This window comes from Dromaius novaehollandiae, chromosome Z (assembly GCF_036370855.1).
Source record: "Dromaius novaehollandiae isolate bDroNov1 chromosome Z, bDroNov1.hap1, whole genome shotgun sequence".
NCBI lineage: Eukaryota > Metazoa > Chordata > Aves > Casuariiformes > Dromaiidae > Dromaius > Dromaius novaehollandiae.
The window spans coordinates 15,350,980-15,366,301 of record NC_088132.1 but is presented as its reverse complement, the minus strand read 5'-3'; the positions used below and the strand labels follow the sequence as shown (position 1 = coordinate 15,366,301).

At 38.2% G+C, this 15,322-nt stretch overlaps 1 protein-coding gene across 2 annotated transcripts in view; it reads right to left on the bottom strand.

The window, feature by feature from the left end:
- The window catches only part of SUSD1 (sushi domain containing 1), a 53,071-nt gene that overhangs the window by 20,952 nt on the left and 16,797 nt on the right, over positions 1 to 15,322 (bottom strand). For both annotated transcript variants that reach the window (XM_026103132.2, XM_026103133.2), the window contains exons 8-11: positions 6,683 to 6,777; positions 4,871 to 5,060; positions 3,752 to 3,846; positions 2,459 to 2,645 (exon numbers count right to left, since the gene is read on the bottom strand). In XM_026103132.2, coding sequence (XP_025958917.2) covers positions 2,459 to 2,645; positions 3,752 to 3,846; positions 4,871 to 5,060; positions 6,683 to 6,777 — 567 coding nt within the window. The remainder of the gene's footprint in view (positions 1 to 2,458; positions 2,646 to 3,751; positions 3,847 to 4,870; positions 5,061 to 6,682; positions 6,778 to 15,322) is intronic.

The window sequence follows — 15,322 nt, the reverse complement described above, 5'->3', positions numbered from 1 at the left end:
AATCTTCCTTTTAGAACAAAGATTTTCACTAACACTTACATGTTTGATAATATAGCTTAAAGTATTCTGCAACATTCTTAATAGTTTGCACAGATGGCCATCCCTGTCAGGAAATGAAGTCTGTTTGGTAGCACCCATTCAACTGTCTGGGACATGCCTCTTCACGGCATTTGAAACTCCACAGTTAAGACTGATGTGAGTGGTATGTTGAAGTCAAGGAGCTATGACACATAACAGAATATGGATTAACCCCCAGCTGGGGAAACAGACTGACTGAATGTGCATTTGTGAAGAGATGCCACATGAAACTTTACCCAATAAACAATGCTATTTCCACTACGTTAGCAGTAAAACTTCTCTGTCAGTCTCAACTTCCTTGGAGCCTCTGGGCTTTAAGCGTATCTTGCATTTATACAATACCTTTCAGCCATAAAATCACCAAAAACAGAAGACACTTTTCAGACTTAAGCTGGCAGACAAATTGAGATCATTCCACCCACCACTGAAACACAGCCATCCGGTTTACAAGCATTCTTTATTGCAAAATAACTGGAATGAGAAGAAGGAAATTACATACCTATTCTAAAGTTAAAATAGTTATTATATAATTTAAGTTGCTTATAAGGATAATGCAACTCACCAAATAGAAGGAACAAAAGTCAAAGGGACATTGCCAGGAGAATTATTTTAAATGTTTCCTTTTCACATTAGATCAGCTGAAATAGCTAGAAAATATTAACATCCAGTTTAGATTTTCATCCTCTGATGAGCTTTTCAGCATGATTTCTGTTGGCTGTTTCATTTTCACTCCATTTCAACCACAAAAAGACCTACTTTCTCTTTTTGGTTGTCATTAAAAAAACATATTAGGGAGTGTTTGTGTCACAAGTTTTGGAGGAAGATTCCTAATGACACAGCAACACCTATTTTTCATTGCTCACTGAAAAAAGTAAGCACACAATTTTAGGATGTTGTGAGTGAATTTATAATATTGAAATGAGATCTATAGATCTATGGCGACATAAACATTGTCATTCTTACCAGAAGTAAAATGGTCTGTGTAGTAGGTGCTTCTTTCAAAATGGAAATGACCTAACTTTTATGCCAAGACCATTTCTGGGACCATGCATGTGTATTTATTAAGCATTAACTCAGCTGAGAGGGAAACATGCCAGCTGCCATGTCATGATTACCACTTTACACAACACCTGCTGCAAAATGCTCTCTAGAGTGTTTCTGAATAAGTGACCTGATGCAATCCTGCAGATCTTAGGAAGTATGACAGGATGACAGAGTACAGGAGGAACGCGTTTATTCTGAGTACAAAATTACCTCCTTCAACCAAGTTCTGGGACAGCTTATTAGTTTTACGAGACTCAAGAGCAGGGCACTACTTTCAAGTGACAGCTAGGAAATTTCTGAGCATGAATTACCAAATCATTACTGTATCCAGGTAAAAAATAATCCAAACCATTGTGTATCCAAAACAGCACCATTAGAAGACAAAAGAGAGATATTTTGCCTTTCACGAAGCTTAAAAAACTTAGATTTACTATTAGAAATTCTGTAATACTAATACTTAAGAAGCACCACAAAATCTAATCCCAGTTCTTCATAACCAGTCAGAAGAGGATTGGTTCCACCTAGTGACTGAACACAGTTACACATATTCAGAGAGCTCGTAAGGTTTCTTACCTATTCCAGCTGTTTGTTACCCAAACCTGAGCAAGTGATACTAGCACCAAAGCCTGAACTTCATCTTGTAATAATAATAAACTAATGCAGAAAGTTTGACAATACAGGGATAGCGCAAAACTGTTCTAAACAAAAGTGAGTTAAAAAAATGACAGATGACCTTTCTCATGGCATTTTGGTGCAGTAAAAATATCTTGCAAAATACTGAAACTGAAACTCCCTAGAGTGACATTTTTGCTAAAATGCCTTTTACATTCTGCACTCAGCCAATTACAGATGAAGGTACTATCTGAGGTACTTGTAGGACTCTTTGTATGAGTGAGCATTGTAGACTTTGGTGATACCCATTGTCCCAATTACTCATATGAAGTATGGTTGTGGTATGATCTCCACTTCACAGTGGACAGAACTGATACTGAGAATCTAAGTGACTTAGTCTCTAGCAGAGCAGGGAACTGAACCCTGCTCTCTCACATACCAACCCTGAGTCTCACCCACCAACCTATCTTTGCCTTGCTGTGCCAAAATGACACTTTGAAACACACTGAACACACTGTACTCCTCACCCTTTCTCTCCACCTTCAAGAGTAGGATTGTCAACAGTATGAAACCTCTGAAAATAACAAAAACAAAGTATTTTGAGCATGGAATGAGCTTTTTGAAAGACGGCATTACAACCCGGAGGTCAACAATCTATTTCACCTGGGTTTCTGGCACCCAATGGGTCCTTTTGTAAATACATAAAATAAATGGCCGGACCTACCTGTAATTTGCGTTGTCATGGAAACTAGCAGTGAAAAATTCAAAGCTACCATGGAAATATTAACAGAGTAATTTGTGCCTGGCTGCAAATCAAAACAAACTTCTGGAGCCCGCTTGTATGTGGTAAAGTTGAAGGTCATTTCATGAAAGAACTCCTTCTGATACCAACGCTGGCCTTGCACATGAAACTGTAACAAAAAAAATCACAGCATGGAAATTGCAAAGTTTTAATACATCACTTGCATTCATTTATGTCATACTCTAAATGACAGACGGTTGTATACAGAACATCAAGTGCTGACAATTATTCTAATTCAAATACTTCCTAAATTTGACATGAAGCACAGTCCCTCTTGTTGATCAGCTCTGACATTGTCCTAGCTCTTCACTTCTCCTTCTCCTAGACTATCCTCTTTTCTATGAGAAAAATAATTCCCATGAGTCTTGCTTGCCTGCTAACAAACACTTTTAGTATAGTGTGTCCTTATTGTGCAAAGTAATGTGTTAACAAAAGTGAACTCACATGCACAAATCTGTGGCTCGACCCTGAGGATCAAGTCAAAATCAAGTCATTTCGAGCTATGTCAAAACATGTTCTGAATGCGAAGTATCTCCCAGGATCTGCCTACAGACAGTTGTGGTTCTAGGCAAAATTACAGACACGAGTTTTTTTGTTTTGGTTGGATTTTGTGTGTGATTATTTTACTGTTCATGTCCTAAACTATTATAAGTTGTTTATTTAACATTAAGACTTCTCCTGATCATTTTTGTTAATAAAAACTAAAATGCTTGCTACACTTAAATCATATGTTGTTATTTCTTTTAAATGGATCCTGTGTCTTTATATAATTCCTGAGCACCTTCTAGCACAGCAACATTAGAGACAACGGCAGGTGGTCAGAGTCCTGGCAGAGAGAGCTCATGTACAAATGCCCTACTGGGATGAGAGAAGATTGAAGGTATGTCACAAGACAGAACAGACTGACATTGTGGGATTGGAACAGACTTCTTTGGGACCTGGAAACGACCAAGCTGAAGGTATAGGCAATGAAGGCAAAATAGAATTAGACTAGAACAGTGGAAAAATAACCAAGAAACAGAACCTACACAAAAGCATGGTGGTTTATTTCTTTTTCAAACACTGCTATGCATTCCTACTCCCTTTTTTATGAGAGACGTTATTAGCATTAGGAATATTGATGGCAACAAGTGTCTGAAAAATTACAGGTTTGTTCACATACATGATTGAAATAGGTGAAAAAGTCACAGATTCAAAATATATATTATCACTTACTGAATATCTGTCTTCCATATCAGCTCCCCTGACATTCCTCTGCCATTTCAAGCAGGTGTCATTAAAAATTAATACGTTGTTGAAAGCTTCCTTTACTGCAAAGGCAACAAAAAATGAAACTACTCATTACAAAAAACATCACCTTCTTTAACATAATTGAATGCGAGTAGCTCAAAGCAACAAAAAAAAAAGTTTTATCTTCATTCCCTTCTGAGCAGGAAGTAGAACCTCATTCCATTTTGAATGCACAAGCACAATAAATAAAGCATAAACAGTTCACCCCCAAGAACAGCTTTTGGCAAAATCCAAGAACCCTCTTTGGGAAATCAAGAAAGGATTTATTTGTCCCAGATCTAGGGAGCATGTTAAGACAGGAAGATCTAAAAGTCTAGCCCTCCTGATGGCAAAAAAGTTATTGCAGAACCATTTGTAACAGCAAATGCATTTGAGGAAAAAATACACTTGAGAAAAAAAATTTCTTGGGATGCCAAAGGCAATTATTTCCCCAGGCCTGTCTCATTAGAATTAGTTTGTCAGAAGGCAAGCTTAAAGCTTCCATGACCAAAATGTTACAAAATCCTGCTCATAGAACACACCTTCTCCACAACTACTGAAAAGCTGCTAGAACACTGCTCATCATTGCTAAACGAAGGGACATTACCTACAATGCTTATATCACTTACGTCACTATCACACAGCTCAGCAATGGTGAACACTCCCATAGGCAGAGAATCAGTTATCAAAGCAAGGCACGGAAACCATTAAGCAATGTGACATGGACTGAAAGTCCTGCATCTAGCCAGGAATGTCACTGCACCAATCCTGCCTTAGTCAAAAGACAACCCCTGAAAAAGGAGTTTGCCAAGTCTTCCTGAAGGGCAGTTATCACCACAGCTCTAAGTCTGCTCATAGATTTGTGAACGACAGTGAGGCAGGAAGAAAAACATCTTACTTACAGAAAAGGAGTGATGGTGGTGGTGGTTCTATTTGAGATGTGAGAATAAAAGATGGGATAGTCTCAGAAACAGCTTGTTATCTTGTCTGCTAGACTCTGAACAATGAACTCCTCACCAGAGTAACGTCTTTTATAAGTCACAGAGAATACAAAACACAACTTACCTTTTGTCTGAACTGCTACTGTAACCGAGACAGTGATGCTTCTGGAAGAGATGGTAGTAATGTTCACCAGGTAGTTGGTGCCAGAGCTGAGTTCTAAACAGACCTCTGGATTATCTTCACTTGTAGTGATGTTCAGTGTCACAACCTCCGAGAATGTCTTCTCATCCCATCTTTGGCCCAATATGTGAAACTATTGAAGGATTAACAAAAACGATTTTGCAATCAGTTGTGGCTCTCCACAAATCAGAATTCAATACGCCTTGAGAGTTAGGGTTAATTCCAGGATTACACTTGTTTTAGAACACCAGCTGTACTCAAAAAATCTGCTTGTGTCTAACTGTTTTGCTGTATCAAGACGGCTTACTAAACCAGATTCTTAATTTCTTCTCTCTGTTAAAAAGATTATTATTGCTTTGTATATTGATACAACAAATTAAAGGAATGTATGATGGGGACCCTAAAAGCACCTCAAATACAAATAGTAAGCTATAAGTAAACATTTTCTCTCCTTTACAGCGTACGGATGTAAACTACATCAGCTTGCTACTTTCTGTTCATTTTTCTACTTTTCTCCCCGTGCTCTGCAGAAGCAGCAACAAGGCAGAGTGCCAAACAACAGCAAAAGCCAGGCTTCCATCTGATCTTGCTCAGGGGAGTGGTACAGAAAGCTGGTGTTTACATGAGATGAAGGGAGAGATAAAGCTTACTAACTGAGCTTGAATCAGGCCACACTCTACTATGGACCTTATCACATGTACCTATGCCTACATCATCCTCAGTTTTAACTATTCTGAAGTGCTTTGCTGAGAGCTAAATTGAGGCACAAGCAAATGCACAGAGCACATTGCACCAGAGATCTGCAGTTTGCCAGATACCACTGGGTACAATGGAAAGCACTGGTTTTGAACTGCTAAGGTAATTTGGAATTTGTTTTTTCTATCTAAGTGGTGCTTAATAAAAGCACTCAAAATAACAATGCGTCAGTTTATAACACAGAAGAAGGACAGGTTGTTTTCATAAATTAACATAACAACCTCCTAATGTGTTTTCCATATTAACTTCCCACCTTTGGAAGTTCTAAATAATCCCCTTCTTTTTTCCAATATTTGGGCACGCTCAAAAAAGTCAAAATTTCTTGGGATGCTGTCATTGTCAAAACATGGGAATTCTTGTCTATTATTTTCAACCTAGATAACCCTGACTAAGCAACTTGATTCTGAATTTTTAATTAATTTATTTCTGTTTCTGAGAATTTTTATTTTAACTTTTATTCTTATGCTTATAGATGGCAAAAAATAGTTACAAAGGTTGCTTTCAATTTCCAGGAAATAAAGTTATAAAATGTTTAAATATAAGGTAGTTGAATCTCTTGAGCAAGACACAATATTTCAATTTATCTTTCATTTCTAAAACAAGCTATGTCCACTATCTGCAAGTGATTTGCTGTTTACTTCAAATAATTACATCAGAAATGGGGACAGAGCACAAGTGGTGTACCATTTTCTGTCAAAGTGACCTCTAACTCTTTGATATAATTTAACTATAAGCTTTCTTCTAGTTTCAAGCCGACATTTAAATGTTTTACTGGAATGGGACCGCAACAGCTGTTGAGCCCTTCAATGGATGCTAGGGCAGGGATGTGTTTCTTTCCTCTCTCACACAGCCACATGGAAGGTTTTATGTAGTTCACTGGAAAGAAAAAGCCAAGAACGTATGCTGCCAACCCCCCCCCCCCAAATAGATCTCCATTGTTGACCCACCAGAATTAATGAGGGAAAAGCTTCTCCCACTGTTAAATACTGCATCACTTACTGTGTACGTTTCCTGCGCACCGGATCTTCCAGTTTTCCTCTGCCACTTCACACAGGTTTCATTGAATATGGACAAATTACTGAATAATTCTTCTTCTGTGAGCAAAAATATCAACACAGAAGGGCAATCATTATTATTTCTTGGGTAAATATTAAAAAGTTTGGAGCAACACTTTATTTCTCTTTTCCTCTAAATGTTTCCTTTGCAAAAGACAAAACAAGGCATGCAAAAGTTAGGTAGGAAGTTTTCACCTAACTGTGTAGGCTTCTAAAACTAAAATACAAGACCAAGTGGAGCAAAAGCTTCTAAGCTTATGATCGCCCAAGTCCTTAAACGCAGAGCTGACATTGCATAACCTATCACAAATAATCAAAACAAAATACTTTTCTAGGTTTGCATTTTAATGTGGAAAAATTTTAATTCTAATGGCTTTACAGATCTTGAAGAGAATGTTAAAACTACATTACAGTCTCAGGAGAGACATCAAAGCAACAAGCTCATTCACTCCATCACACATCCGTCATTCCCTCACAGACAGGTTTCTACATATCAAAGCATACATACATATCAGCACTTTTTTTTGCCCAAGGATCTATAGCATACACTCTACTAAAGGCTAAATTCTTCCATACTGGGTGACAATCCAGATGGCGGAGCCCCTGAGAAAAGAGATTCTGCTCTGCTTCGGACATTCCTCCCAGTCATAGCACATTAAACCTGTGCCTTGTGTAGATACTTGTGAATGCCAGGTCAAAGACTCTCATTAAAGTCTGCTTACAATATTTTTACACTGCAAAAAACAAAGAGCAAGAAAGAATGCCCCAGTTCCACTATTTCGGCCACCCATTCTAGATTCTCCTCGCACTTTGGTGCCAGCGTCTAGATCTCATGAGATCCAGTGTTTACAAAGTCTTCAATTTGATTTGTGAGTAGTTCAGTCTTAAGAAGACAGAATCAATCTATTCCACATCATACTGCAGACAAAAAAGTCAAACTGGATCATACAAAAGACCTGTCTTTAAGAAAAAGAGGCTACCAAAAAGCAAACAAAAACAAAAAAGACACCTTTGAATACAACACCCATATTGCATTAAAGCACAATGCATTAAGGCATTTTAAGAAAGCTTCTGTGCTAGATGGGAAAAGAGCTTTTTTGAAGCTGAATGAATGTTTTGTTCATTATTTTTCTGGGCTTGCTTTTTAAAAAACTTTTTACTTTTTTCAATATTTTATATTTTTTTTATATTGATAAACATATATATAGATATTAATATTTATATTTTATAAATGCAACTAAATAGCACAGTCACAGTAAAAACACTTTTTATAACAGATATTAGATCAAAAGAATGAAACCCACAATGAAGCACCATTGTGAGTGCAGTTGTAGCAACCAAAGCCTTTAACATACCTGTGTTAATTTACAAATTATTTAAAAGTTGGTTCATGCTGCGGAGAGAACACAGTCAGGAAGATCAGCTCATCCATTCTTAGGCAATTCTCTCACTGCTGTCATAGACACAGAACAGTTGCTTTTACATGACAAGAGAATCAAATAACCTGCTATGACCGAGAACATAGCTCTTTCTGGTCACAGTTCAGCTTGACTGTGAATCCATTTGCTCCTCTTCCTGCCTTCACTAGCCTTCAAGCATGTCATTCCTACAATAATTTATTATTACATTCACCATGTGACCAGAGTCTTACAAAGCCAAGCTCATACACATACTGAGCTGAACAGCACTTTCTACTGAAAACATGAAGGGGATTTATACGACAGCCTTGTTGCATACACCAGTGACATTCACTGAGCAGCTCGTGCAACGCCCTGCTGTAAAGGCAGGCATCGTTCAGGGCTCTCCTCCTCTGTAAGTAAACTTCCTCTCTAGGTATTCAACAAATACACCTCCCACTCCCTAGAGCAGTTTCTCTATCTCCCAACCTAACCAAAATGCCTTCTCTGTTCCAAACAGGTGTGGTTAAATACGAAACACTGTTGAAAATTCCTCTTCTGCAAAACTAAAGAATGAAAAATGAGAATAATCTACATCCCCTCTAAAACAATTTTCATTACAATTCTGCAATCCATTATATAGAAATGCTAGATTCTTATTTCCATTATTGTTTCCTTCACAATAATGCCTAGAAACTCCACTGTAGTAAGATTTCTGTACCAACATAAAGCATAAGAATATGTTCAGCTGTTGTATTCTTTAAATCAGACATATTTTTATTAAAAGAATGGATGGCAAAAATGACTCATTAGAGCACAGCCACAGGGAAAAACATTTGCATATTCATGAGATCTGAATTAAAATGCATAGCAAGAAAGAAAAAAGTATCTCATCTCCAGGACTGCACAGCAGGAAAACCAGACACGTGATTTATAAAAGATTCAGTAAAAAAAAAGAGAGAGAGAGAGAGAAATAAAGAGCCAAATAATAAAACAGTGACTACGTTCAGGTAAGGAAACAAATCTTAGACAGCACCCACCTTGGACAGAAGGAACCAAAAGGAAACAAAACTAGAGGCACTTTTTTCTGTAATCATATCAATCATTTCTGTCACACTAACCCACATTAACATTCAAAGGACAAGCCTGCCATGCGTTTACCAAATGTCCACAGAATAGCTGGCAGAACTTTCCACAAAAGTTTCCACTCTAAATGGGTGGGAGTGAAAGAGAGAGGAACAACAGTTGTAACATGCACACCGCAAAACACCATGTGAACACCACAAAAGGGTCCTGGGCTTTCTCAGGGGACTGCTTTTCCTCCCTTACTCTTACTGATCACACATACTGTACATCTGATGATCCAAACAAAGGGTAAGTGCTCGGTTTAACTTCGAGTCCAGTGAAATAAACACAGTATCTAGTAAGAGCACAGAGGTATCTCTGAAAAATCAGTTCTTTCACCTAGAAAGAAGTGGGTTTCCTGACACATTTGTTCTGCTACCAAACTGCATGGTATTAACGCCTTCCACTCCCAAAAGGCAACATACATGCCTGGACTCATGTGAACAGCATGTCTTAGTAAACAGCGGCAACCAGGTCTTAAACATTTCTGATTTTTATCAACAGCTTTCATTCAGACTCCCAAACAAGACAGGAATGCCCCAATTTTCCCATGCTTTAGCACTGGGAATTGCAGCTTGTGATGACCAGAGAAGGCCACTGGATGCCGGTGTTGCTCCACCAAGCTCTGAACGAGGCTCCAGGCCGCCCTCCCAATCTCCTTCCCATCCCAAGGGAAAGGGTTCCAAAAGCGAGATGGTAACTGGTGGGGACCTGAGCAACAGGGGGAAGAGGATCCAGAGGAGTCAAATACGGAAAGGCAAATTAGGGAGAGGATAGAAAAAAATGGCAATTGACTGCCATTGACCTGAACTGGAGAGAAAGATAGATCTCTTATCAGTGAAGTATTTTGGAATTTTCACAAAAAAACAGTATTTACAAAAAGGAGATAAAGCTAGCTCCAATCTGCTACTTAATCTTCTGTAAGTAGCTAAAAGATCATCCACACATGCAAATTCGCTTACAGAGTTCTTCCCACCCTTACATATGTGCAACTTAGGAGAAAAAAAAAAAAACTATTTTCCATTTTGTGTATGTTCTGCCTTTTCAGTTCTGTGAAAACTGTGAATTGAGGTGCCGCAAATGCCACCCGCGACTAAAATGCACTGTACACACAGTCAGACAGAGAACTGAAGTGACAGGAAGCAAAGCACTTCAAAGGGCACTTCCATGCAGACTGTTTCGGGACATCTATTTCACAGAATACAGGCAACCTCCTTTTGCACGGTACCTTTTGCAGGTGTACATGTAATCTATTTTAGAGATGCATCTTCAGTATTTCTATCTTTCAGGGTAGCATGGGAAGCTTTTAAGAGTATTCTCGTATTTGACTAACACACCTGCTACTCATTTAACTAACACTGCAAATTTCCGCAGGTCTTCACTTCCTGTCCCAAACTTTACATAGACGAAGTCAACAAAAAGAACAGCAGAGTTATAGGCAGAAACAGCCATGTAGGAAGGAGCAGACAGACAGCTAATGATTTACTACTTCCTTTGGTCTAAAAATGCTAGCAGGATACAATTAGGAGCAGAGTAATTCCTGTATTGAACTAGACTGACAAATACAAAAGAGATGCAATTGTGGGCTTATTTACTAAGGAAAGATAAACCAATCGTGCACAAGCAACAGTGTCAGAATAGACTGTATTAGATGAGCTAGGACTGGAAATCCTCATGATCTACTCCCCATTTGGAAGAGTTTTCTGAGATTAGTGACTGATATTTGCCATCAGGAATTATCATCGTTGGATTGCAATAGCTCCCCATAACACAAACTCCACCTGTGTTTTTCCAGGCAATTAAAGAAGTTATCAGATTACTAGATGTCTGGATTTAACATATCAAATTAGCCATTTACAGGAACTTAGGCCAATCAGATCCTTTTCATCAACAACTATAATTGCCCTAATTGTTTGATGGGGTTCTCATTCCTTCAGAACTATGGGTTTCCAATCAGTGCCCCTCCCCGATCTGAGTGACACCTTCTCTAATAAGCTCAGAACTATTCACATAAATTATTTACACACAGCTGGGTATAAAAATTAGGTGGAGAGTGAGAGATCTGAGAAAGAAGACAGTTAAACCATTCACTGTTGCTTGGAAACTGCTGACACCATTACCACCATAGAAACATCCCAGCCGCCTTTCTGTACCATCCCACTAGCTAGATGGGAAATCAGTCAGTGAGGATGGGGACAAAACACGGAAGAAAAGGGGAGAGTTAAAGCAAATGGAAAATGACTCACAATTAAGGAGAGAGTAACTACACCCTCTCAGTTGCATGAAAATGATCTTTGCTTTAGGTCTGAAGCCAAATTACATCTGCAAAGCTGGTCATGCCCTGTTCGTTCTAGACTGGACCAGATTTGGCTTTTCATTATTTCCACAGTTTTTTTCATTGTAAATGTGTTCATTTCTTCTTACGCAGTTTTAAAGTTCACAGTGCAGACAGTCTGTTGTGCCTTCTCTGGACTGACTCATCGAGCTACTCTTCTTCACTCTGTATCTTCACAAATCTCTGAAGCAATGTTCATAAGAAATCGTCATGTATTTAGTAAGTATTCTCCATTCATTTCATTCCTTATGTTTTTCTGTGCTGGTCTAATACACACATTTTCTAGGACATGTCTCAAGAACAATTAACACCTTTCTTTCTTGATGCCTTTAAGGTTCTCCTCATTATCATAATACTCAAATTCCACATAATCAACTCAACAAAATCTCCAGAGGGTAACACATGCCACTAAACCCTACTTGTAGACAGCAGCCACAACACAGAAAAACAAAGCATTCTAACACAGAAAATTAGCTGTTAGTGGAAGTTCGTATTACATTTAGTAAGAGATGCTATAAAATAAGAGCATGCACATACAAGTTTATGACACAGAAGCTGCTGTGATTTTTTGCTTTTTTGCTGTTGTACGTTTTTGTTTTCAAGCTTAGGAACAGATGTAATGTTTACTGGTGAGGGGAATGAGTTCTTCCTGTTTGAGTTCCAGGTTCACACCGTGATAGATGGATTACTCTTTCCTTTATATGCCATGCATAAGGGGCCTGCAGCCTGCTACAGCTCTTACTGTACCTGACGCTACTTTGGAAGACTCATAACTAATCAATAAAATAGCTGTGCTGTCAGACTCAGCATTAAAGGGACACAGAGGTCAAATTTCCTTTTTGCCTATCACTAGGTATTCCCTACTGCCTGAATTTTGGAATGCTTCATGAATAATTTCAATTAACTTTTTCATGCAGGTCAGATGGCACTCCTCCTCCAGCCTTTTTACATAACCATGTGCTTTTCCCACCCACGTGCAGCAGTTGCGTTTACTGCAGGGACAATACTTCAATTTTTACATTGAGAAGTTCTTTAATAAATTTATTTCTAATAACATAGGGAACAGTGGTAATGGAAAATGTATTTAAATAGTGAGATGTTATTCTTTAATGCAAACTTACACTTTCTTTTCTTTGGATAAGAATAATGAAATTGGCTGGAATTCAAACTGTTTGCCTTTCTTCAGACACCATATTGTAGCTATCCACAACAATAGATGCTAAATACAGTCACTGAATACTGACAACCTCCACAGAAAACAGACATACAGAAAGAGATTTTGGGGACAAGAATAATAAAAAGCAGACAACCCAGAATACATGGTTGTTGCTGGCACTCGAGCCTATTGTTACAGGAAGGAAGGATCAGGTACTATGAAAAACTTCTAATGACAAGAATATCTCTACGGCTTCGGATTGGGAGACTGGAAGAAGCTTGATGAACAGCAGGAGGAAGGACTATGGAAACAGGATGAAAAGAGAGCTGCAGTAAGTAATGGGACTACTTCCCTCTAAAATATCCCTAACAATTGGTTTTTTAATCTAGAATATTGCAACAGGCACTCCCCCCTTTGTGCACGAACTGACCCCTTCATAACTTTGAAGGAGATGGACAAAAAAGCACCACTTTAACAGTCACACACAGTGTCAAGAGACAGGCAGTGTTGTAAGCTCCTTTTTCAACACAGTTCATTTCAGCTTTCCCTGCACACTCAAGAAACAAGTTCTCAAAGGTTAAATTCTCTCCCTCTCTCCCCATGTTTGTGTGTACATGCATGTACACTGTAGTCAGTTCCACACCCACCAAAGCAAAGGTAGAATAGCACTCTAAAGTCTTCCTGAAAATCACAGCCTAAAAAAAGACTAGGTGGGCATACACCAGCACAGGAAGACAAGAGTAAATAATTAAAATTCTGCAGCACACTTCCTTTCATGTTGCCTTTCCTACCATGTGCACATACATATATGCACACATACTAGAAGGGAAACAAGATTTTACTGCAGTTTCTGTATTAGTCCTCTTTGACATTTTACTTTCAAACACTTGTATCCAAGCCCAATGAAAGACAAAACCAAATCATTTTACATTTTTATTTCAAATATCCTCCAGTTCTCTCCCTGCCCTTCTCCAAAAAAAATTTTATGAACCTGAAAATGGCTTGTGATATACACTCCACACTGTGCCATTTTCAAGCGCAGATTTACGAGCAAGCATCTCAGGTTCATTGCCAAGGCAAAATTTGCCTTTTGTCTGGTCTTCTGGCAGCTGTGATGAATCTAAAAAACCCCAGACCTATGGAATCTCCTCAAAAAGAACAAAACAGGGTAGGAAGGCTTCATTACAGACATTTCCCTTTTACAAAAAGTACAGTTGTAAGCCTTATAATACCTTATGTCACATTTTGGGCCTACACCCAGAACAACCTCTCTAGGTAATATTTATATTACTAACAAAAAGCTCAGGTTACACTTGCTTCTCTTACATTCACAGCAAGGGGAAAACAAAGCTTCTTGTTTCAGACTATCTCATATTCCACATTTGCATGCTAAAATGCTTTGTAGTCAAATACCTCCACTGAAACAAACATTATTCCCACCACAGTATCTCAACCTCTGTCTAAAAAAAGACTTCCCTGATTTGCCCTGGAATCCCACCATAGCTGAACACAGTGAGTGCTTGGAAAAAAAAATGTTATTTCTAGAACAAAAATAAATGAAACCACATATTCTTATTCCACAGCAAGAAAAAAAAAAGTACTTTCAGGACAAGCTGTGCAGGATGCCTATACTCACATATTCAGCATGTCAGAACATATTGGACAGTGGGTATTGCTTGTAGGTTCTCTGCACTGTAATAACTTCAGTGATTTGTTTACATACACAAATCAAAGGTAGGGAAAGAAAGACTGCAAGTGAGCCATTGCTTGAATTCACTGCTGATGGCTTAATCCTATCAGCATCAGTCAGTAATATTACTTTGTTAAGCAAGTTTTTAATATTTAAAAATAGCTATTATAGAATGTATTTCATATATATATATATATGCACATACATATATATACACACTATTTTACAAACACAGACACACACACACACACACAAGGTTTTCAGCCAACATACAATGCAAATAAAGGGAATTTCATCACAATCACTGCCTGAGAAATGAAGAAAAGTGATTTTTTGTCAAAGGGAACATGCTCAGCGGTATTTCTTTACTTCTCTCTTACTTCTAATTAGTTTTTTATTCCATACTGTTCACTTCCCCTTAAGGCAGCAGGAAAAAAGAAAAGTGGTGTTCTGTACCATTTCATAAGTTATTCTGGAATGGTACATTAATTTCTCTCATTCTAATGGGAATTACTGATTAATTGCACACACCCTTAAGATCATATTCATCTGAAAAGCATCGTTACTGAAACAGAACTTCCACTTCATTTGAAAGTCATTTGTGACCTCCAATGAGTGTTAAAAATGTAGTAGTTGAGGATTCTCATACTAATTTCCTATTCATAATTTTTTTCAAATGAGCCTCAACTAGTTAGACTATTTCTTTAAAGTTTTTCCATCCTACTCATCCACATCCCTGAGCATTCCAGAGGAAGGGAATTTTTTTCTGCCTTCTGATCCAACAGCTAGAGCTAGACTCTACATTCCTGCCTCTGGCAAACTCTTGCTGAAATCCATGGTAGTACAATGAATGCAGTCTGCAGGTTCAGGCTTTGAATGCT